Below are 23,330 nucleotides of genomic sequence, written 5' to 3' on the forward strand. Positions count from 1 at the left end.
CCATCGACCTAGAAGAGCCCTTACACAACCCAAACAATAAAAACTAAATGACCACATAAACACATAACCGCCGAACACATAAAACATGCCTAACACCGATTACCAGCTTCAGCTGAAGATCGTGACATTGACTGCTCACACAGTCACCAAATATGCGATGCGATGCGATGCGAAAGGATTCTGCATGGGAATCTTCGAGGAGCATGATCACAAAACCATATGGATAAATTTCACTAAAACAAGCCCAAAAATAGTTAAAATAATAAATAATTAAATATTTTTACAAACAAAAGCGGACCCGAGTTCTGAGGTATGGTTTAAAAGATGGCCGTGTAAAAATTGATAGATGAGTCTTATAAAATTGAGCAGTGACTTGGATTGAAGCATTAACTTGAATTTCCCGAAAATAGACTATTTCTAAGTGTCGGGCTTTGATCTTAACATGACCGAGTTTGACGGGTTATGCAGGTCAACACAATGAGCATACAGATCTGTCAGGTACTGAATATTGAAGCCGCAGGATTCAGAAACCTATTGCATTATGTAAAACTTCCTTATAAAAAGCAGGAAAATTGACTTTTGACCAGCATTTTTCGTTTCCGAGACCACAGTGTATCGCCGAGTTGGAGAGACTCGCGTGGGAACTCCAGTCAATGGTAGAAAGGGTGGCACGCGTCCCCGAGATGGATGGACATTTCGAGGGCTCCTTGGAGAGTCAACCATTCCTTAAGCACGAGTTCGATCGATTGCAAACAACGATTGGACTAAAATTATTACGGAGGCTCCCGCGGTGAGTTAATTGGTGATTGTTTTCATAACACACTCCATGAGAATGGCTACGATCGGGAACTTATTCGGAAAATCGCGCGTAAGTAAGAAGGGAAACGAGATGTGGCCTTGGACACTGCAAGCGAACACGAGCAAACGGCAAAGGCACATGCTCTCTTGCCATACGTCGCAGGGACTTCGGAGAGAATCGCTCGAGTTCTCGCCAAACATGACGTTCTGACGAGATTTAAAAGTCTGAATACGACCTCTGACCTCCTCCGAAGTGAAAAAGATCGTAACCCATCCGATATTTATGAAGGAGTGTATGAAGTGGCGTGTTCCTGTAGTCTATCATACATCGGGCAAATATCTAGAACCCTCAAATGCAGAACAAATGAACATCTTAAGACAACCGAAAAGAAAAATTTTCGTCTTTCTGCGGACGTCCGCCTGACTAGCCTTATATGTATATAAATGATTGCAGCTCAACCGATTATTTGGACCACCCGAAGACGGGAGCTGGAACGCGCCCGAAACTGTCTTCCGCAAAATATGAGTCAATGCTGAATGAACCCGAAAACAATCACCAACGCTTGGACTACTTTAACCGGCACTTAGGAAGAGTCGTCAGAGTAGGATTTTAGCGATTGGTAGTTGTAATTTCCGTCGTGTGATGGTCCCGTTAAAATAAAGGGCAGATGGTGTTAGCAACCGTGTGTGACATCCCGAGTGGCTGTGTTCCTCAGGTGACGCAGGCGGTTGGCGCGGCGGTAGGTGGTATAAATTGCAATGCATGGCAAATATTGGCGTCAACGACCGTGAATCCGAGGAGAACCTACTTTACCTCAGGGAATAGGGTAGTTTCCTTCATCAAAGAAAACAAAAGGCATTGATTGCAAATCGTTACCCACCATTAGTGTATTCATAGTATACAAATTATTTCGTTTTAGAAATACCGGTTTAGACGAATGGTAATGGTGAATTTTTATTCTCATTTGAAAAGGGCCAGATTGGCGCCCATGCGATGCCACTCCACGTGACGTCACAGGGACCTAGTTTCTATAGGAGATGATAGGAGTTATACATCGTCTGAGGTTACCAATGCATGCATGAGGCGCAGAGCTCAGGGAAACATGTCTTAATAATCACTAATTAAAACTGGCTAAGGTCGGAAATTTTTTCTCGTTTGATAAGGTATTAATAATCCTTATTTAAGCCAAGCGCTACCAGCCAGCAGGGTACTCAGCTACCCGCCAGCAGCCTGCGTCGTATCAGCGCTAAGCCTGACCTCAAGTTCACCTCACAGGGCAGCAGCGGGAACAAGAAATACGTCGTACGGAGAGATTTTCCGGCATTCATACTTACGCGTCGCGTTTTCGCACGCTTGAAAATTTTCGCTTTTCATTTAATCGCGAAAAATAGATATCGTAATTTAAAAATCTAAAATACGTACTCCAGGAGCAATAATCTTTCGATTTAGGCAATAAGAAATAATAGGAAACCACCCTATTGGACTCCCTAAGTGAAACGGATAAGTGGTGCCGTGGAGGTCGATATGTCGCTTGCGATTTGTAGTCTTGTCCCGAGGATCGATCGTGGTCCTTTGGTTTAGAGCCCAGTGGAATGCATAAACCAGAGGCTGCGTTTTCTCTGCACAGACAATGGAGCATCCTTCGTGGATCTTAGGCCGACAATACGATCGTGTTCGGACCCCTCGTTCGGGATTTCAATACACGGCCGAGTCAGCTAGCTTACGATTCACAATGGGGGCAGGAAAGAATGGGGAAATACCATTCCTACACATCATTTCTTATTTATAAGAGGCAAGATGGACATTGTCCAAGGCTCTCAGCTTGTTGCTTATACAGGCGGAGTGCATGTGGATGTTGGTGATTGTCCAGACCCTGACTAACGCCTCTGTAGGTGGCTTTGGGTGTATCAGGGTGGTCGTTATTTTTAAAGTTTTCGAATTTCTTTTGGGACGCCCCTCATTTTGTTCCATTCGGTGAGAAAATAAATATTGAAAACTGTTTCTGCAATCGGATACCGAGAAAACGTGCCGCATCGCACTTAAATTTTTGAAATTTTCGTATTTTTGGGTGTTTTTCGGACATAACTGAGGATGATGTCACTCTCGGATTATTCTGTCAATTTTTTGTCTTCTACAACAACTTGTTAGACCTTCGCAGAGTATCATCTCAAATATCTTTCTTTTCTGCCCTTTGGTCCCCGAGATATCGCACCGAGAGTGAGCGCGCGCCACCCCGGTCAGACACTTTGGGTGGCACGCGGGTTGCATACGCGTATGCAATATTTGCCGATCATTCTCACAGAACCATAGCATTCTTTAGATAAACTTTAAACTTCGTCAATATAACCTTGAATGCTGTAATTATTACTGTTTATTGCCAAAAAGGGCTTAGAAGCAGGTCAATGAGTCAGGAAACCTTCGGAAATATTCGCGATATTAGTAGGGAACATTCGGGAACCAGAGGGCAGAAATGAAAGATTTTTTGAGGTGATACACTAATGATGTCTAACGAGGCATTGTGAAAAATAGAAAAGTGATAGAATAATCCGAGAGCATCATCATCACTTATGTCCGAAAAACACCCAAAAATACCGAAACTTCAAAAGTACGAGCGATGCGGCACGTTTTCCTGGTATCCGACTGCAAAAATAATTTTCACGAATTATTTTATCACCAAATGCAATAAAAATTGGGGGGGGGAGGGCGTCCCAAAAAAATTCGAAAACTTTAAAACTAAAGATCACCCTAATGCGTAAGTAGATTCTATAGAATATAAATGTAGAATGTAAAAATTATAATTGTATCAGATCTGTAAATCAAAAACAGCCGCTGTGGCATTTGCATCGAACATAAAACTTATAACCTAACATATATACACCTTATAACTTATAACATAAACTTACCTTGTAGATACCGATTGTTAAAAGATTAGATACAGATTTAGAACTCTCTTTAGTTCTTGCAGAATGTCCGAGAATCGCAAAAAGGGCCGTAATCGAAGCCTTAAGAAGGATTTTGACAAAAATGATGCAAATTCCACAGCGGCTGTTTTTGAATAATCGAATAAGTATGTGGCCAGCACGCTAAAGTAGTGTGATGTTAAAATTATAACTCTCTTTAGTTCTTGCAGAATGGGCAAGAATCGCAAAAATCGAAGCCGTAATGGAAGCCTTAAGAAGGATTTTGCCAAAGAGGACCATCCACCGGCAGGAGGAGGAGCTGCCCAAGAACAGCGAACTGGTAAGAGTGACTCATTATTCACTAGCAGATGCAATGCTAAACGGAGTGTTCTTCCATTTAATTGTCGAGGACGTACACATTAGGAAAGAAAACAGTTTGACTATTTCCCTGGAATACGCCGATTTGCAAAAAAAGTACATGATGTAACACTGGCATTTCGCCTCTTCTTATGGGCGGAAATATTAGGTGTAATAGTGAAAAGCACAAAGCTCTGCTTTGATTCAGTTTCTGGAAACTATGAAAGCGTTCGTGATGCTAGGCGTACCTATGATTGAAGGTGAATTATTAGCTGCTCTTGGTGTTCTTCTTCTCTGGCGAAACATTGGCGAACGCTGTATGCATTTCTATTCTAATTTTCATTTCGCCAGAAATGCTTCGCTTCGTCCCTCTCGCGACGAAAAAGTTATTCTCGTTCTGTCTGGCGAGCATGTAGCGAACGTAAACATTCGCCAAGTGACGTACGTGCGAAGGCGCAATCAAAATTGCGTCGTGTAAGGCGGTGAACTGCTAGAACACATGCGAGAATGCGTGGATGCGAGACGGCAAAATAACCCCCGCTCAAATTCCGAGCTCGCATTCACGCAATTCCACGACATTTTAGAAATTAATGCAGCTCTAACCTGCGCAATTCCGTGCCACGTGTAAAACGGCCTGTAGGGAGAGAATTGACGAGAGGCCGACTCGTGATTTAATTAGAGCCGTACACCATTATTATGATAAATACTAGCTGACCCGGCGAACGTCTTTTTGCCGTATAAATTATTTATAGTAATTATTTTGGTGGTCAAATAAAAAATAACTGATTTATTGTAAGCGTGTGGGGATGTGGTATATGGCTGAAAGCGGAAGATGCTGTCAACGACGTTGATCTCTACAAAACATTAAACATTCATTTCTTTTTAATCCATTGTCCTATTATTATCTTTAAGCTAATATATAATGGCAAATCGATATGCCACTGACTGACTCATCAATATTCGCAGCCCAAACTGTAGTAGGTGTGGATATTTGGCTTATTGGATGTAAAAGTAAAAAAAAATTCATCGGGAGGAAAAATCTGAAAACTTGAAAAAATCGATTAGTTTTCGAGATATATCGACTTGAATTAACATGGGAGCCTTATGGGACTAAAGATTTTTCGCTTTTATTTTGTACTTTAAAACGCTTGAGGAACATGATATTCAATGGACATAAAGTAGATTTTTTGGTCGCTTTTTTGGTATGGTTTTCATGGCGACCAATAGATATTTAGTATTTTTTATTATTGTTGAACATTTTATATGCTTTTCTTATGGAAAAAGTTTAGGAATTTTTTTGACCAACTTGCAATAATCGTACGACAAATTCCTTGACTTATTTGGTAGAGAATTTTTTGGTTAATTTTTGGCTATCTTGGAATTTTCATATGTCGAAACAATTCCGAGGAATAAACGATTTCGATTTTACATTGTCGTGATGGGCGAATTTTCAAATTCGGATTTCGGCCTTGAGACATGTGCCATATGAAAATTTAGAATCTCCTGGAAAAACTGTTTAGGGTTCTTCGAACCCTAACGTTTCAGCCTGCTTTTCCCGTAACCCTCTTGGTTAATTCATAATTAAATTCCGAAAAACATCCTGCACGCGAAAAATCATTGTCGCCATTTTTTTGTGGGGCATACAACCTTGAATATTTTAGCAACCGTTCAAGCTAGATTAATGAAATTTTTAGGGTAATACTTTAATCAAAAAGGTAAACTTTTGAAATGATGGCCATTCCGCTAGATCGATTCATGTGCGAGTTATATCGATACTAATCTCCTTAGTTACGCTTTAATCGCTAATAACTTTTTTGTTAATCAAGTGTTGAACATGAAAATCGTACACAATACAATTTCTAATGTGTTTTATCCGATAAAAGTTACATCAAGCCGATCCAATGATTAAAACCGATGTTATCATCGATGGAAGTGTGCATTCGATACATCCCTTTTTCTGAGTTATTTACATAGTTACAGGGATATAAATTTTAATAATTTGGTAAGAAAGAAAATCTCTATGCAGAAACGTAAATAATTTTGATGGATAACGATTCCTTATGAAAATATATCGATATGAATTTATATCGATAGGTCTCATTTTCTACTTTGCTATTGACCGTACCTGTCCGTAATTTTCAGGGTAGTACCTGACTGGCAATATAAATGTTTCTTTATAATTGGGGCTCCATGGCAACCATAGTTTTCATTTTATATCGACATTTAATTTCAATGTAAAGTAAATGGCGATACACTCATATCGTTTTTACGTACGATTTCATTCAGGATTTCGAAGTGGTTGCTAAGGCTGGGAGTGATTGTTGATGTCTGGTAAACCAACTCTACTACACGTAAGCGTAACCAATTCATTATTTTGGTTTAAACATTGACTTCTTTTTTTACTTTCAATGACGTTTGCATGCATTACAACATTTCAAAATGGTTAACTGTATTTATGTATTTTTTTATATTTGATTGTTTTTAACAGTTTTAATTTCCCTTTGATAATATATCTCCTTTCCAAAATTACATACTACATTATGCATCATTGAAATACGAAAAATTCAATATTCAAGGCGCATCCTTACCCATTCTTTCATCAAATCATTTCAGCCGCAGTATTGATTGCCTAATGTGCGGAATAATTACAATCATTGTAACCGATAATACTGACCATTATATACCAGGGTTGCTTTTTTCCGTGGTTATTTAACCACACGAAATTGCGGATAGTATGCTATTAAAATATTTACTTACGTTTTCTAGCATACGTAGGGTCTATATGTTATGCCTTTCGCATACTTCTTTACCAACGCTGAAATTTGGGGTTACGGAGACTCGTTTAAGAATGTTTTACATTATATGGGATTCAAGTAGTCGGGAATCGATATCTAATAAAGCTCGCTTAAGGCGTCACGACAAATGAATGCCATAACCAAAAATTGAGTTAATTCGGCGAAGATAATTTGCTGTGAATATGTAATGATTATGAAAAAATCTTGCGCGACCTGTTATGAAAGCCGTGTTACGCTGATTTGAGTTGGTTGCGCCATCTATACGGTGATAATAAAAATATATTTTAGAATACCTATTTTCATGTGTATTGTTAATAAAAAATACTTTCGTGCATGGTGATACTTTTGAGTGCCGACATTTCGCGTTCATATTGCCATCTCCCACCTCTCAAATAAGAGCAGGTTTTAGAATAGCTAATTTTATGGCTGTTTGTGAAAATAATTTACAGGCCAGGCGATAGCTATCTTTCACATTATTCCGCGCTCATATATTTATGAATAGATTAACAGTTATGATGTGTATGAATTGTCGAATTTTTATAAATAAACCTTAAGGAATATGCGAATGCTGGATTTTTGAGGACAGAGCGTTTGAGCTTCTCTCGGTTGAAAGGTGGTAACATTTAATAGATCCGCACTTTTTGGATTTCTGTCTTCGAAATTAACTTGATCGGCTGGGTATTGGTGCATTGAATTGGTATCAGTCCGATAGTAAAAAAAGCTGTTATATTCTTTTAAGTATGTTGGGCTCAAATCTTCATAATCAGAAAGAGAAAAGCTACAATTCTAGGACAAGGGTCAAAATACGAAAAATCGGCGATATTTCACAAGTGCATCCGTCGTTAATTTTATATTTCTCTCCATTACGTAAATATTCTTTTCAAAACGGTCTTAACGCTTATATCATCGGGGTTACTAAGACGACGTTAAGTATTGTTGAGAGCGAAAGAGCGTATCCTCCGTCTATTTCATCTATTAAAAGGATATTTTAAGTGTTTTCTTTCCCTTTTTAAGCAACTTATGGACCCAATACTCGAACACGCGTGACACAAACATGTTCCCACCCCCCTCTCGAACCCGCTTGATGAAATCAAGCGACTATCGACTCGTTTATATATATATATATTATATATATATATATATTATATATATATATATATTATATATATATATATAATATATATATATATATAGCTTCGAATCGAGCTCCCGAAAAAAGCGAGTTTTTGTGTGGTTTTTTTACCTCCCGACCTACTTACTACGTACTGTCGAGAGCGTAAAGTTTTCATCTTTCCATTGGTGTTAAAATCATTATCGTACGCCTCATAGTATAATTTATATTAGTGTTTTTGTGTTTCTGTCAACTCGACTTGCAGTCGCCGGCGGACTCGCCACCTGCCGCCCGGGCTTTGGCCCGGTCGGATGCGGCGGACAAAACATCGCGATCAGCTGATGTAGCCACAACTATCTACACTTCAACTCCAATCTCTAATACTACTCCTGCAATCATCCCTGCATGCAGCATGCCATCTACTCCACCTACTTCACCTAAGAAGACAGCGAAAGGTTCGCCAATACGCAAAATTAATCAACTTAATTGTCCTGATGATTCTTCTGACTCATTACCGCCAAGCACCGTCCTACGCCGGGAGCATGGAGCGCTCGTGGCTACAACGGCTGTACCGTTATCACCTGAAAATTTAAATACGGTAACTACATGTGCTAAAAGTGAAAATATTACTAAAGTTATTAGCAGTGAAAATGTGCTCAGTCCAATTTCGAGTGTTGGAGGGGTGGGGGGAGCCAATCCCCTTTCCACAGCTGGGAGTACGTCACTCCAAGTGACCTTGAAGCCGGCTTCGCGAAGCATTGGCTATGCCTCGCCAACCACTGCAACCCCACCCCTGCCGCCTACTGCCCCCACCTCCCTTGTCGACGCGTCGGACGAGCTCATCGCAAGACGGCCAACCGCCCCGCCTGCCTCCTCTACCGCTCCCGCAACTCAACGACGCCGCAGCTACGCATCTGCCGCCAGGCCGTATGACCACTATGGCGGTCCGTCGGGCGCGCAGTTCTCAACAGCGGCGAAAACTGTCTTCGCCTTCCAGACAAAGAAGATCGTTCCCTCGGATTCCGGTCCGAATAAAAAGAAAGGAATTATTTTATCTGCTATACCTGATACTTCCATTCACACTTACGTACTAAAACTCGGGGAAAAACTTGGAGGGGGGCATAACATTACGCATGCGACCAGACTGGCTCATCAAAGAATTTGTATTTATTTAAAATCGGAGGAGCTGGTCGAACAGTTTATTGCAAATTATGGTGGATTATCAATAAATAATACCTGGGTTGAGGCAAGGCGAATGGTAACCCGCACCGAGAAAATAACACTGAAAAAAGTTCCTCCTGAAGTAAGTGATGCTGATTTGGCTGATATTCTTAGCCAAGCAGTGCAGATTGTATCCCCTTTTTACTCCCTTACACTCGGCGTCAAAGATGACGGCTATAACCATATTGGTTCATGGAAAAGAACGGTATATGTAGTCAGGCGGGAAGGAATTGTTCTGCCTGATTCCTTCCTTGTCGAAATTGGAGATACACCGCACCGAATTTTCATTGAACATAATGACCACAGATGTAATACTTGCAATAAGCATGGTCATATTTCCAAAGATTGCCCACATTCCCTATTTTCACTGGCGGAAGCAGAAACCAACGAGGAGATTGATGCTACAGAGCGGCTAGAAATTCCCGCTCCACCCCCACCTCCTCCTGAACCACAATCCCTCTCCGTTTCGGGAATCGCACAGCTATCCACCATAAACCCTGACCCCGTGCCTTTGTCATTGCATGCAGAACCCTCAACCTCTAAAAATCTTCCTGGTCAAGAAAAGGAAAAAGATCCCCCTAGTATCACTGTTCGGTCACAATCACCTTCTCGTGACTTTATATCCGAGTCTCATGAGAGGGACTCTGATAGTCAATCTTTTTGCTCCCTTTCACTCCCTCTGAATGCTGAGGATCTTTATGATGATCCTGATATTGGCACAGCTTCTTTACTGGACAGGACGGGTAAGAGGAAGAATCCTGACGATCACCGAAGTACGAGGGAGGCCGGTGGATCGCCGCAGAGGAAGAAGGGGAGTAAAGTTAAAAATCCAGACTTTGAGGGTCTCAGACAGATTGAAGAGTTCTATTTTGAACATCCTGATTTCAGTTCAATACCCTATCCTCGATTAGAAAAATATTTATCCGGGGTAAAGCGGATGGATCCGCAAAGGAAGGCCAAAGAACTTCTCCTCGATGAGGAGGAACTGTTAAATACGTTAAAAGAAATAGTACAGGGGAAAATTGTGAAGGAACAAGCTTTAAAAAATAGACTTCACAGGCTTGTCAGTGCTTTGTCAATAGATAAGAGGTAACTACCCTTCATCGATTTTTACACACATTTATTTATTTATTTAATTTTTAACTATTTATTCATACATAGCACTAGGAATAGGAGAGGATGCATGAGATTACATTCATGACCTTGAATGTGCGTTCAGTACGGAGCCAATATAAGTGGGCTCAGTTGTCGTTGTTTATGAATAAGCATAATCCCGACATACTTCTCATACAAGAGGCAAACACTGACTTTCCCACAATGCCTTCATTGCCAAATTACACTTTTTACTTTAGCACACCTGTTATTCCTCATGTCGGTGTTGCCTTTGCGATTAAAAATAATATTGGAATATCCTCTCTTTCGACCAAGGTTATTTTCCCAGGTCATGCCCTGGGTTTATGTATGACCATAACGTATCCAGAACGTCATACGTTTTTGCTGGTGACTTATTATGGGCCTCATGATCAAGACCGTGCAGTAGAGCTGGTACATGAGGTGAATAGGTACATAGAGGCGGCCTATTCACAATCAAGAAACCATAACATTTGGGTTGTGGTAGGAGGAGATTTTAACTGTACCATGGCTCCTTCTATAGATAGATCATCTGGAATAGAGACACATGCTAGGTATGTCTCAAAATTGAGGCAGTTGATTAATCAACATCGACTCGTGGATGTTTGGCGAAGACTTAAACCTAATAAGCCTGGCTTCACCCATTTTTATCACCGAGGTGTACATACTGCATCAAGGTTGGATAGATTTTATATGACGGACACCAGAGTGCAGTCAGTGCATAAAATATGCATTGAATCTAGCTTTTCGGACCACAGAGCTGTGTCAATGCGCCTCATTATTTCAGATAGGAAGAAACATATTCCTTACTGGCGATTTGATAATGCTTTGCTTGAAAATGATAAATACTGCTCCTATGCAAAGCTTTTGATCAAATCAATAGCAGACACACAGGTCCATAAAAACCCATGCGTAGCTTGGGAGCTTCTCAAACAGGAGATAAAAGAGCATGCTGTTACTTACAAAAGAGGATTACGAATGAACTTATCCGCTGAGACCGAAGAAGGTTATTATACTCGTGAGGCTAAAGCCATTGTGGCAAGAGCCGGTTGGGAAAACATCATTACGAATGACACGCCCTCAGCGACACACCTAGCCAAATGGGCTTCTGGAACACAACCAAAGCCAATCCAGAAACTAAAGATTGATGGGCAGTGGGTTGAAGACCCAGAGATTTTGGCGGCTACCCTGCATACACATTTAAAAAATGTTTTTGGCTCAGAGTTAAATATCTCTGAAGACGTCTCAAGTCAAAATAATTTTTACTCTACTCTTGATGTGATCGAGGAAGATAACTCTTTCCAATTGGAAGCTACACTAGAACCCAATGAGCTATTTAACGCTCTCAGGAGTCTCAAGAAAAACAAATCCCCTGGAGTAGATGGCTTAACAACAGAGTTTTATTTAAAATTCTGGAGGGAATTAGAAAAACCCTTTCTCTCAATGTTGAATGCGAGCTTCGCACGTGGGAAATTGCCTCGATCTACATCTACAGCCTTACTTGTAATGATACCCAAGATAAAAAATGTTGAAACACTAAATGACCTAAGGCCTTTGTCAATCACAAATTGTGACTACAAAATCATTGCGAAATGTCTATCCAATAGGTTGTCTCAGGTAATTTCCACAATTATATCCGCCGAGCAATCCTATTGTGTGCCTGGCAGAACGATATTCGATGCAATTTCGACAACACGTGACATTATTCGATGCTATAACGAAAGTGGTGAACCTCTGGCTGTGCTATCCTTAGACCAGGAAAAGGCCTTTGATAAAGTCAATCATCAACATCTTTTTCGGGTATTTACCAAGAGTGGTTTTGGTTCTTCTTTTACTAATATGATACAGACCTTGTATACTGGTGCGGAATGCATGGCCAGGGTGGCTAATTGCATAACTGCTCCTTTTCCATTCAAAGTAGGGATTCGACAGGGCTGTCCCTTGTCAGGTCAGCTCTACTCTCTAGCTTTTGAGCCTTTAATCAGAAAGCTGAAAACTCACTTGCAACCAATTGAAGTAGGGAATTTTATAAAATCCAGAATTGTATGTAGCGTCTATGCTGATGACATTAATATTTTCATCACAAGGGAATGCGATTTCAATAAGGTATTAAGCATATTTAAGGCCTTTTCAAAAATTTCGGGTGCTAAGCTAAATCTCAATAAATGTAACGGTCTCTGGGTTGGTCGATGGAAAACCCGGGTAGACTGTCCTCTAGGCGTTGCATGGTCGACTAGAGGTTCGAAATGCCTTGGTGTCTGGATTGATACTGACCCCATACGCGGAGATGCTAAAATTGAGGAGGAAATAGCTACGAAGTTAAAAGAGACAATGAACAGATGGAAAGTGAGAACCGGTTCAATGTCCTTGAGAGGGAGAGTACTGGCTTGTAACCAGTTTATTGCTCCAAGAATATGGCATGTACTTCAGGTTTTTACCCCGGGATCAGCCATGGTGAGGAGACTACAATCCTTACTGGTTGACTTCGTGTGGAATGGCAGGAAGCACTGGCTTCGTGCAAATGTAGTGACTGCACCCATTAACGAAGGCGGCCTTGGGCTCGTAGACTTGACCACAAAAATAATGGCATTTAGATTCCTTACAGCACAACGTCTATTATTATAAAAGGATATCAGCCCTTGGAGAGCTCTTGCGTTGCAAAGAATGGAAGCAACCTCGGGCACTGGAAATGCTTACGCTCTCCTCTCTGGAGCGAAAACAATCTACCTTAATCAAACAAGTGACAATTATTACTATTCCCTTTTAGAGTCTTGGAAATCTTTTGATGTACAGCCCCTGATGCCAAGTAATGATAGAGGATCTGATCGACCTCGCTTGACTGGGTGGCCTCCCCCTGATTTAATGCCAACCTTCGTGTTTCACAGCAAGATACACAAATTATTTATGAAATTGCCTTTAGTCAAGCGAAAAGCGTACAAAGGAACATTATATATCAAAAGCTCTGAAACATGGCCTCTGAAATCGAAGGAAACTGATGAAAATGTGCAATGGTTAGGAATCAGAGGGTGGCCAACCCTTGGTTTAGACGCTGATGTGTCGTGGAGACTCTGCCATGGTGCGTGGGCGGATGGTGTGTTCCTCCACCGGATTGGAATAATTCGGACATCAGCCTGTCCCTGGTGCCCTGGTCAAGAGGCTACAGCCTGGCATTTGACATTCCTATGTAGTAAAACGCGCTCGATGTGGAAGGCTGTCGTAAAATCAGTAAAATCACTGACTGAATTAGAGCAAATACCGCTACTTTTCTTATATTCAGGGTTACCAAGGCAGAAAAAATTTGATGCTAAGGGAGTTAGGCTAGCAAATTTTCTTGTATCTCTAGCCAAATCAGCAGTGTATCAAGATGTAACACTTTATTTTAGAGGAAAAGTAGATTTTGTGAACTATTTGCCTTCTGTAAAAAAGAAATTATTGAGAAGGTTAAAGTCCGAAGAAAGCTACCATCGGGCTAATGATTCCATTACAGAATATCTAGCCTTTTGGGGGTATAAGGATTACCTCATAAATTCAAGGACTGGAGAGCATAACAAAAATGCTCTATAATTTAGTTCATTTATAGTAAAAGAAGGAAAAAAAATCCTCTCTGAGATGCAATTTTGAGTAATTAGAAGCACATTATTACCTAACATGATTTGATGCTTGGAAACTAAAAATTCCCACACCTTGAGAGATAATAATAATAATAATAATAATAATAATAATAAGCTCAAATATAGAGAGGAGCACGCTGCCCAGAAAATTTGGTGGAAGGGGTATCGTAGACATCAAGAATCAGCACAACTCACAACTTTCTCAGTTACGGAAATATTTTTTCAGCAAGAAATCTACCTCGGATCTCCTGAGAACTATCTGTGACGCAGACAATAAATACACACCGTTAAACCTATCTGACGAAAGTATGCAAGTTAGTGAAACCACTGTTACTATAGACAGTAAAATGTCAATATGGAAAGCTAAATCCCTTCACGGAAGACACCCTCATGCCCTGGAGGCCCCTGAAATCGATAAAGATGCATCGCACGCATGGCTCAGGCATGGGCAACTCTTCCCAGAAACAGAAGGATTTATGATCGCAATACAAGACCAGGTGGTGAAAACAAAAAATTATGAAAAATATATAATTAAAAACCCAAATTTGTTGGATGACAGATGCAGAAAATGTGATAATGCCTCTGAGACGATACAGCACATCACAAGTGGATGCACTAACTTATCTCAAAAAGACTACCTACACCGTCACAATCAAATATGCAACATCATACACCAGAAATTAGCTCTGAAGTATAAACTCATAGAAAATGGAGTTCCTTATTATAAGTACACACCTAAAACCATCCTTGAAAACGACCACTGTAAGATTTATTATGACCGTTCAATTATTACCGATAAAACAGTCCATAGCAATAGACCTGATCTAGTAGTACAAGATAAAACTCACAATGAAACGTACTTGATAGACATTACCGTACCTAATTCGCATAATATCACTACAGCCTACACCAGCAAAATGGAAAAGTATGAAGAACTTAAAAATGAAATCAAGAGATTGTGGAAATCAGATAAAGTACACATAATACCCATCATTATCTCCGCCACAGGAGTAGTGCCTCATTCACTCCATCAAGGTCTTCAAACTATTGGACTGCCGAAAAACTTGTTTATTACCATACAAAAAGCAGCAATTTTAAATACTTGCCGGATTGTCAGAAAATTTTTCAAAACAGAGTAAAGAGACGAGAGTACTTGGTGATACCCGTACCTCGCCTACAACCAGCAAAAATGCTGTGAAAACATAAAAAAATATATAATAATAATAATATATATATATATATATATAATATATATATACATATATAACTTTATATAAAATTAACTTGAACTATATATATATATATATATATATATATATATATATATATATATATATATATATATATATATATATATATATATATATATAAATAGTTCAAGTTAATAACGATAAACACAGAGACACAAAAAATAAACACTCACATTGAAAAAATAAACTCGTCGAAGCTATCGAAGCACTTCAGGCTTCTTCGTCAGCTGAAGTATGAATGGTGAGGAAAGGAGAGGGTTGGAAGAGGGAGAAGAGGGGTAAGGGGAGAGGTGTATGGGGAGGGGGAGTTAGGAATAGGGGTTAGGATGCGACGTTCAGACCTGGAACTATTTATATTACGTGCCACGTGCATATCATATTTTCCAAAACATTGTGTGTATATATATTGTGACGGAACAGGCCCGTTTCCCTGCCAGCCCGTCGACCCGTCTCAGCCCTCACGCCCCCGAGTGTTACCCCCTCCTTCTTTCCTTCCCCGACAGCTCGCCACTCCGAAATCTGGTTTCGGTAGAATGTGATTTTGGGAAAAATATTGCAGAAGAATACGATCTTAGATCGTTTATTAGGGCGCCACCCAAAACCGCGGCCCACGAACTAGCTTTGCCGGTAGAAGCAAGGACGTTCCAAACTCCCAGGATTAAATAATTGTTAATACGGGTGGACAATATGACAATGCGGACACTGGTTGTTTGACTCACGCACGGACAAGGGTTTGAGGATCCGACGAATGAACACTGACCTTTTACATTATGCACAAAAATCACCATTTATTATTGAGACTTTGGCGAAAACAACGAAAAACCATCAACGCACTGATGAAAAATCACCCTTGAACAATACTAAGCCTAATCTACAAACTAATGATGGATGAATGAACACAAGCAAAAAGATGAAATACCCTTGATGACACAAAGAAATAAGAATTGAAAAGCCATTACATGTTCCTCGTCTGCCTCCTGGAAAGACGGGAAATTATGATACATTAAATTGCCCTTATTTACGGGCGTAAGACGTGCAATCAATAGTCCTTTTCTGTTCAATTAACTATTTAAAAACTCGGTGCAGTTATTGACTTTTTGCAGTCTCGCATGAACTCTTGCGAAAGTGACTTGATTGGTCTTTACATGAATCACCGGTATTTGGATGAAGTAGACGGACTTTAGAGTGGTAATCTTTACCCTCTTGGTACTGCTTGAAGCACTTGGGAATGTGATAATACGGGAATAATTACTGGAGATTGATACTTATGGGCATGGCAGTCTGTGGTTCCCGACGACTCCGTCGCCAGCGATTCGGGGAGCTTTTTGGCTGCTCCGGATGAAAACGGCCCACAAGCGCAGCGACGGCCTCACTTTCGGCACAGATGTCGCCTTCTCAAACGCCTGGGCCAGCACCTTTATCCGTGCTCCGGAATCAGAAACTGCTCCACTTCCCCCGGTCGCTCTCCGTCACACACCTCTGCAATCACAGCCGTTGCCTTTCTTGGGTCTCCTTCCCTCTCACAGCTGAGCATTGACTGCCAGCTCCCAATTATGTGCTCTCTCACTGCTGGTACCTCGAGACAGGCTTGTCTCCCTCTCGACCAACAGACCAGTACCGTGTCCGTTCACCAAAATGACTTCATCCCCACTTCTCCTCCTACCACGTAACCTCGCTATTCCCGATTTTTCCGTTACGGAAAGCTGACACACGTCACTCACTTTGAATTTTAGCCAATCACGTCACTGCACAAGTGGCGTGATCGCCTTACATCCTATGGGTACAATTGAATGGGAACTAAAACCATGGTATTTTACCGTCTTATACTACATGAAGGTCAGAGTCACTTCGCCCGATCCACGTAATCTTCCACGGGGAAGATCGTAGCCGCGTGAGGCGCGCTGACATGGGACGAAAAGAAAAAATATCGTGACCACCCGTCACAATATATATATATATATATATATATATATATATATATATATATAAAAGAATATGTCTGTTTGTCAACCAAAGTTAGTTCGTAGTTGCATCTCTTCGCGCAGTGCTACTTTTGGTTTTGTCCTTTGCGTCCTTATTTCATTACCATTAGTTACGACACGTCATGCAACTTCTGTGGTTAATCCTGCTGGGTAGATAAAACCCTTGACATGGTCTGGTAAAACGTAACTAAAAGGATTCTACTCTTACCTATTAATACTCGTGGCGCAAAACTTTTTTCTGGGGTATGCGTAAGCTCATCCCGTACGCGATATACAGAAATCATTGTTTCGATTGTTTGAAATTATATATGTAATGTATAGTTTCGCTTTGTTCTTATACCTGAAAATCCTGCCTTGTGACCATGAATTTCAAGTTTGCCACTTCTCTGGGTACTATACTTCCCGAGCAACACCGGGTGGCCTGCTAGTAACCAATAAACAAATGACATATCTATCACAAATTCATCATCATCATTGGTCAACAATCCTAGGATTGGTTTGACGCAGCTCTCCACTCAGTTCTCCTATCAGCTAATCCTGTCACACCTTCGTATTTCTTCTCTTTCACATCCTTCTTCACTTGTTCCATATATTTTGTTCGAGGTCTTCCTTTTCCGTTCTTGCCTTCCACTTGTCCTTCGACGATTGTCTTCATCAGGCCATCATGTCTCAAGATGTGACCTATAAGGTTGTTCCGTCTTCTTATTAAGGTTTTCATGGGGCTCCTCTTCTCTCCTACTCTTCTTAGGACTTCCTCGTTACTAACTCGGTCTATGCATTTGATCTTCATCATTCTTCTGTAGCACCACATTTCAAAGGCCTCTATCCTTGCTTTCTCCGCTGCGGTCATTGTCCATGCCTCACTTCCGTATAGGAGCATACTCCAGATGTAGGTTCTTATAAATTGTTTCTTTACTTCCATATTTAAGTTTCCCGCTGTAAGCAGGTCTCTCTTTTGGTGGAATGCTTTCTTCGCCTGGGCTATTCTGCTGATAATTTCTTTCTTGCTTCTCCCGTCACTAGTTATCTTGCTTCCCAAATAACAGAATTCATCCACCTCTATCAGTTTTTGCCTCCCTATTTTAATGTTGGTCTTGACTTCTTCTCTTCTGCTGCATACTAAGATCTTGGTTTTCTTCGTGCTTATTTTCAGTTGATATCTACTCATTACCCTTCCCATATTAACCAGAATATTTTTCAAATCCTTCTCTGTTTCTGCTATAACGGCTATGCCATCGGCAAATCTTAGCATGCAAATTTTTTCTCCATGATATTTTTAGTAAATCTATCTTTAGCCAAAATAAACAAACTGGACTGTTTACCCACGCGTGAACATGCCACGTACAATTTTCCGTATGACGAACACGGTGTGCCTCAAAGCCACAAAAAGACATCGTTTGGCCTTGAGACTTGTCATCGCGAATGCCAATCTAATTGCAAATTGAACCCGTTTGTATTCAATTGGCACATCTGTCGGAATAATAGGGATTCGTGGTAGTAATATATTTCTTTGGAACATGCCATTCATAATTTATGGTGATAGAAAGAGATTTGAAACATAAAGTCAGAGAAACATAAACAATACTGACGGTCGTCAAGGGGACAGTAAGCCAAAAACGCTAAAATTTCAGCTTTCATTTGGATTTTTTTCTTAATTCACCGCAAATAACGAGGAAAACGAAATTCTATTGCAAGAATAAGAATGTGCATTTCCTTTTCTTTCTAATGGCATATGTCTCAATATCATGTGACCATTATCACTAAATTAAATATGCAAAAGAAAAAAGGTCTGCAGTCATTATAAACGAACTTTATATGTATTTCTAATGGAAATGACTCAGGGCCCATTCCAGGGTCTCATGGGCCCTGGAGATGAATGAGAAAATAGTTAACAAGATATTCTCAGACCCACTGAAAACACACAAAATTTCGTAGGAATCGGTCCATCCGTTTCGGATGAGTTTGGAAACAAAAGCGTGGCACGAGAATTTTTTACATTAGATTTTTGATCCCAATGGGTTTAATTTCTATTTAGATGCTTGCCATACAACCTGTGCGTTGTTTTACTCGTCTTGTCGCTCTACGTAATTAAATAGATGGGATGAAAAGTGGGTTTGAATTGGAATGAACACTGAAGCTTTTCTTTGATAAGCGTATTGTGTTATCGTGGGAGTGCTGTCATTCTGAGCGTATAAATGCGTTGGATTGCTCAAGAAAACTTGTTGTTTCGGTTCTTATGCTCGTGCGCGTTTCATCGGAAACAGTGGGGAATTTTCACATTTTTTTAAAACTCTGTCAAAATGTAATAAACCTCTAGGAAAGAATATCTACCGGGGGAAATTTCAATACTAGCGTTTGTTTTCAAGATATTAAAAGTCAAAGTGGAGGAGTGGGGGGTGCGAACGGAAGTAGTGTGTCCAAGAGGAGTGACGTCATTTCTCCCCAAACAGAGTTGCTAACGTCCGAGGCGTGGAGCTTCGAGATTGTTGCGGTATACGTACGCCAGGAAGACGGTATGTTTACCTACGTGAAGTGCTGTTTATAATAAAGAATAATAAATATTGCGTGGTGCCTATGCGTTCAAATACATCTCGAAATTCTAATAAAATATTCGTCCTTATGTCGAATAATAAAGCGAGAAGAAAGAAGTGGGTTAAGGCGATGAAGAGGAAGAACGATCTGTCGACGAAAACGACTAGATTTGTTCGTGAAGATCACTTTACCTTAAGTAAGTACGACAGAATTATGCTGAGAAATGACTTGAGCGTGTGGTGCGGAGGACGTGCAGTTGCCCTGTTCGCGCAGTACCCGCCTGTCGCTTGCATGCTGTTTTTGCTGAGTTATCGTAGGTTGACGGCCCTCGTAGTACCCGATGTCTTATAATTATTGTATGTTTTGAATTAGTCAATGATTAATCATGATAAGAATACTTAAAGGGTACATACAGTAGGCTACCCTCCCTCTCTCCGTCATCAATTGATTCACATGCATGTTATTCCAACTTAACTCCTTTGAAACCATATTTGCAGTGTATAATTTGTAAGAAACTCACTGATGCATAATCACTACCTCCTCCAATCAACTGACTTAGAGCCATAGGAGGAAATACAACCTGAGGAAGTGCCCAGATAACACAAAACATGTAATACACCTGTAATACAGCTGTATTACAAGCATTATACATGATGTATAGCTGATGTATACATCTGTAATACAGCAGTATTACACCTGTAAAAGTAGCTCAAAAGTCCTGCCATACAGCTGTAATAAAAATGTATTACAGCTGTATTTTTCTGGAAAATACAGCTGTAATACAAGTGTATTACAGCTGTATATGTACATATACACGTGTATTACAGCTGTATATGTACATATACACGTGTATTACAGCTGTACATGTACATATACACATGTATGTAGCTGTATATCCTATGTATGGATACATCTAAATTATGTTTCTTGCTCAATAGTATTCATTAGCTGATCTCATTATCTTAAACATGCTGATTCCTCTAATATTAGCTGCTCTGGGAATTAATAGAAGAATTTTCTCTGACTTATAAATGCAGTCAATGGAAAAATTACTAATCTGACTAAACCTTACTTATGCTCTGTATTTATAATTTCACTTGATCACACATCATCTTGCCATAGCTACTCTAAGTAGCAGCTGTACTAGTTCAAATGCAGATGCCCTCAATCTTCCTTGATAAAACGTGATGGCCCTCAAAACCTGAAGATCGAACATCATTGAGAATATAAAATGGACAGCCAGAAACAATAAATTTTACAGAGTAGTAAAAAATGAAGACCATATAGGATACCAGAGAGGAATAAAATGGATTGGACAAACCCTGAGTGCATGAAGAGCAAGATTGAAGGGAAAATGGAACAGTTCTCAATGGAAAACATTTGATGAAGTTCACAGATAAAAGAAAGGGAAGTACATAGGATGAGTTATCAAGCAGTGAGGACTAGCACAGGGAAGAGTGGAGGTTAGGACAATGAAGTAGTCAATCCTAGCCATTCCTGACCAATGACAAAGTGAATGTCATGCTGGGAATCCTGAATTCCATGAGAAAGGAATGCATCCAATAACCATTTGTAATGCAAATTAAGAATATAGTGAAGACAAAAAATTCCTTCATTTAAAATTATCATTTAATACAATAATAACATATAATCAATATGTACATCATTAAATATAACAGGAACTATACAAATTCTTTCATATAAAATTATCATTTAATGTACAATGTATGCATTATTAAATATCACACAAATTGTGCATATTCTGTCATTCGAAAATTTTCAATTAATTTAAAGTTCATTATATACTGAAGTAGGTACATCATAAGAGCCTTGGCTTCCGGGCGTTCCTCCGCATTGAGTTGTCCATAGGTGACGACAGTTTCTCCAGCCATCCTGCTGGCATCTTCAGGTCAGAAGTAGCAATGCATAAAATTGGGAACCTGCATTCGCAGCAACAACATGCAAGTGATCATGCAAATCAAATTTATTAATGTATACCAATGGTAAACATAACTAATCACTAGAATATAGGATCAATGCAAAATGAAATGGCAGAAAATCCCCCTAAAAGGAAGGATAAACACCATAAATGGATTTAGGAGTACAATATCCAAGGTTTATCGCTAAGAAATGCCTTAAGAAGTTTTAATTGCACATGAAATCTCCAAAATATCATTACAACCATAATATTTTCACACAACACCACATCAGGTCCTGAATAAGTTATATCTAACCATTAACAATAAGCTTCCACTCTTCGGAATCACTATTTACATGGCATTTATAAAAGCACACTTAAACACATAGGCTTAATAAAAGGAAATCTATAAGTAAAACAATAAGTCCTAGAAAAATGTATATGAAAAATATACACTGACAATAACGTTTTGAAATTGAAATGATGTACGAAGAAATAATGAAAAACTCCTAGTTTTCCAAAGCCATATTTTTTTAATGACTCTAAATTTTAAGGCATGAATGGCACCGTCCTCTTTGATAATCACTGAAACCATTTTAAAAAAAAACCTAATTAACTGTAAAATTTCAAATCTTACAATTAGTTACTAAGCTCGAATACGTACCACAAGTAATTATTCGGCCAAAGATGTTGAAATTTCAAGTATACAGGAGCAGACAGCAGCATCAGCCCTGGGCCACGACAAAATTTCGGTGTTGATGTATTTTTCAGTTTTAACCAGCGGAAGGAATGTAATCCTATTAATACAAAACTGGAATTAAAAAATTCGGAATGAATCAAGGAAAAGATTCGTCGCAAAAGAGACTCGTCGAGATTTTAATTACATCTTAAAATATTAGCATTCATACTACTTCGAAATATGATAGTCAATCTTCTCATGAACAACACACAAATGAAGCAATGAAAAGCGAAGTTTCATCCATTAATATGTATCGGGATATGCAGATTCTAGTCAAAAAACGTAATTGCCTTTATTTGTTGTAAATGACCGTAAGATTACTTCATACCGGCATTGACACAAACAAATATTTTTATTGAATACAAAAGTAGCATCATTAAAAAGTTATTGTTACACTTTCTGGTACTTAGTAAACACTACGACAATCATCTCAGCAACCCAGACTAAATATTGTATTTTAATCACAAAATTTCACACATTCCATTGATGAATAGAAAACAAAGAAACATTAAAACACTCGTCAAGAACCTCGCCGGATTATCTGAACCGGAATACATTTTTTTAAATTACTACTTGTGCATAGTTCAAACCAAATGATTGAAATACGTGGATCAACACTATTTAAAATTTAAGTTAATTGTATTCAACGAACCATTATGTGTAGAAAAACTTACCTCACGCAAGCGGGAAGACGTTGTCGGGTGCCACTTGTCCCTTCGGCATATTTGAAGCCATTTCGCTCTTCTCTCAGCATTTTGAGGGAAAATAAAATTTTTAAACACGTCCTTGGTGCTAATGGAGCAATTAGGAGCCGAGCTACAACATATTGTGCCGTATTTCTTCTACAATTAGCGGAAAATCTTGCCGAGCAACAGCCGGCCACATTAACTTTCACAACGTAAACAACGAGTGCGGAGAAAGAAAAGAGGACTCTGTCTAATAATATGGCGATTGAGCGCAGGAGGCCAGCATAGTACGTTAAGC

The 23,330-nt window shown here is 39.6% G+C and overlaps 2 protein-coding genes across 3 annotated transcripts in view; both read left to right on the forward strand.

The window, feature by feature from the left end:
* The window catches only part of LOC124161599, a 132,984-nt gene that overhangs the window by 21,112 nt on the left and 88,542 nt on the right, over positions 1-23,330 (forward strand). Inside the window, exon 2 of one of the 2 annotated variants that reach the window (XM_046537984.1) lies at positions 3,921-4,039. The exons of the other annotated variant lie outside the window; for it this stretch is intronic. Within the exon in view, the coding sequence (XP_046393940.1) occupies positions 3,931-4,039 (109 nt within the window). The 5' untranslated portion in view covers positions 3,921-3,930. The remainder of the gene's footprint in view (positions 1-3,920; positions 4,040-23,330) is intronic. 2 annotated transcript variants of the gene reach the window in all.
* Positions 1-23,330, forward strand: part of LOC124161598 — a 516,681-nt gene that overhangs the window by 18,698 nt on the left and 474,653 nt on the right. The window lies entirely within an intron of this gene.

Source organism: Ischnura elegans, chromosome 6 (assembly GCF_921293095.1).
Source record: "Ischnura elegans chromosome 6, ioIscEleg1.1, whole genome shotgun sequence".
Lineage (NCBI taxonomy): Eukaryota > Metazoa > Arthropoda > Insecta > Odonata > Coenagrionidae > Ischnura > Ischnura elegans.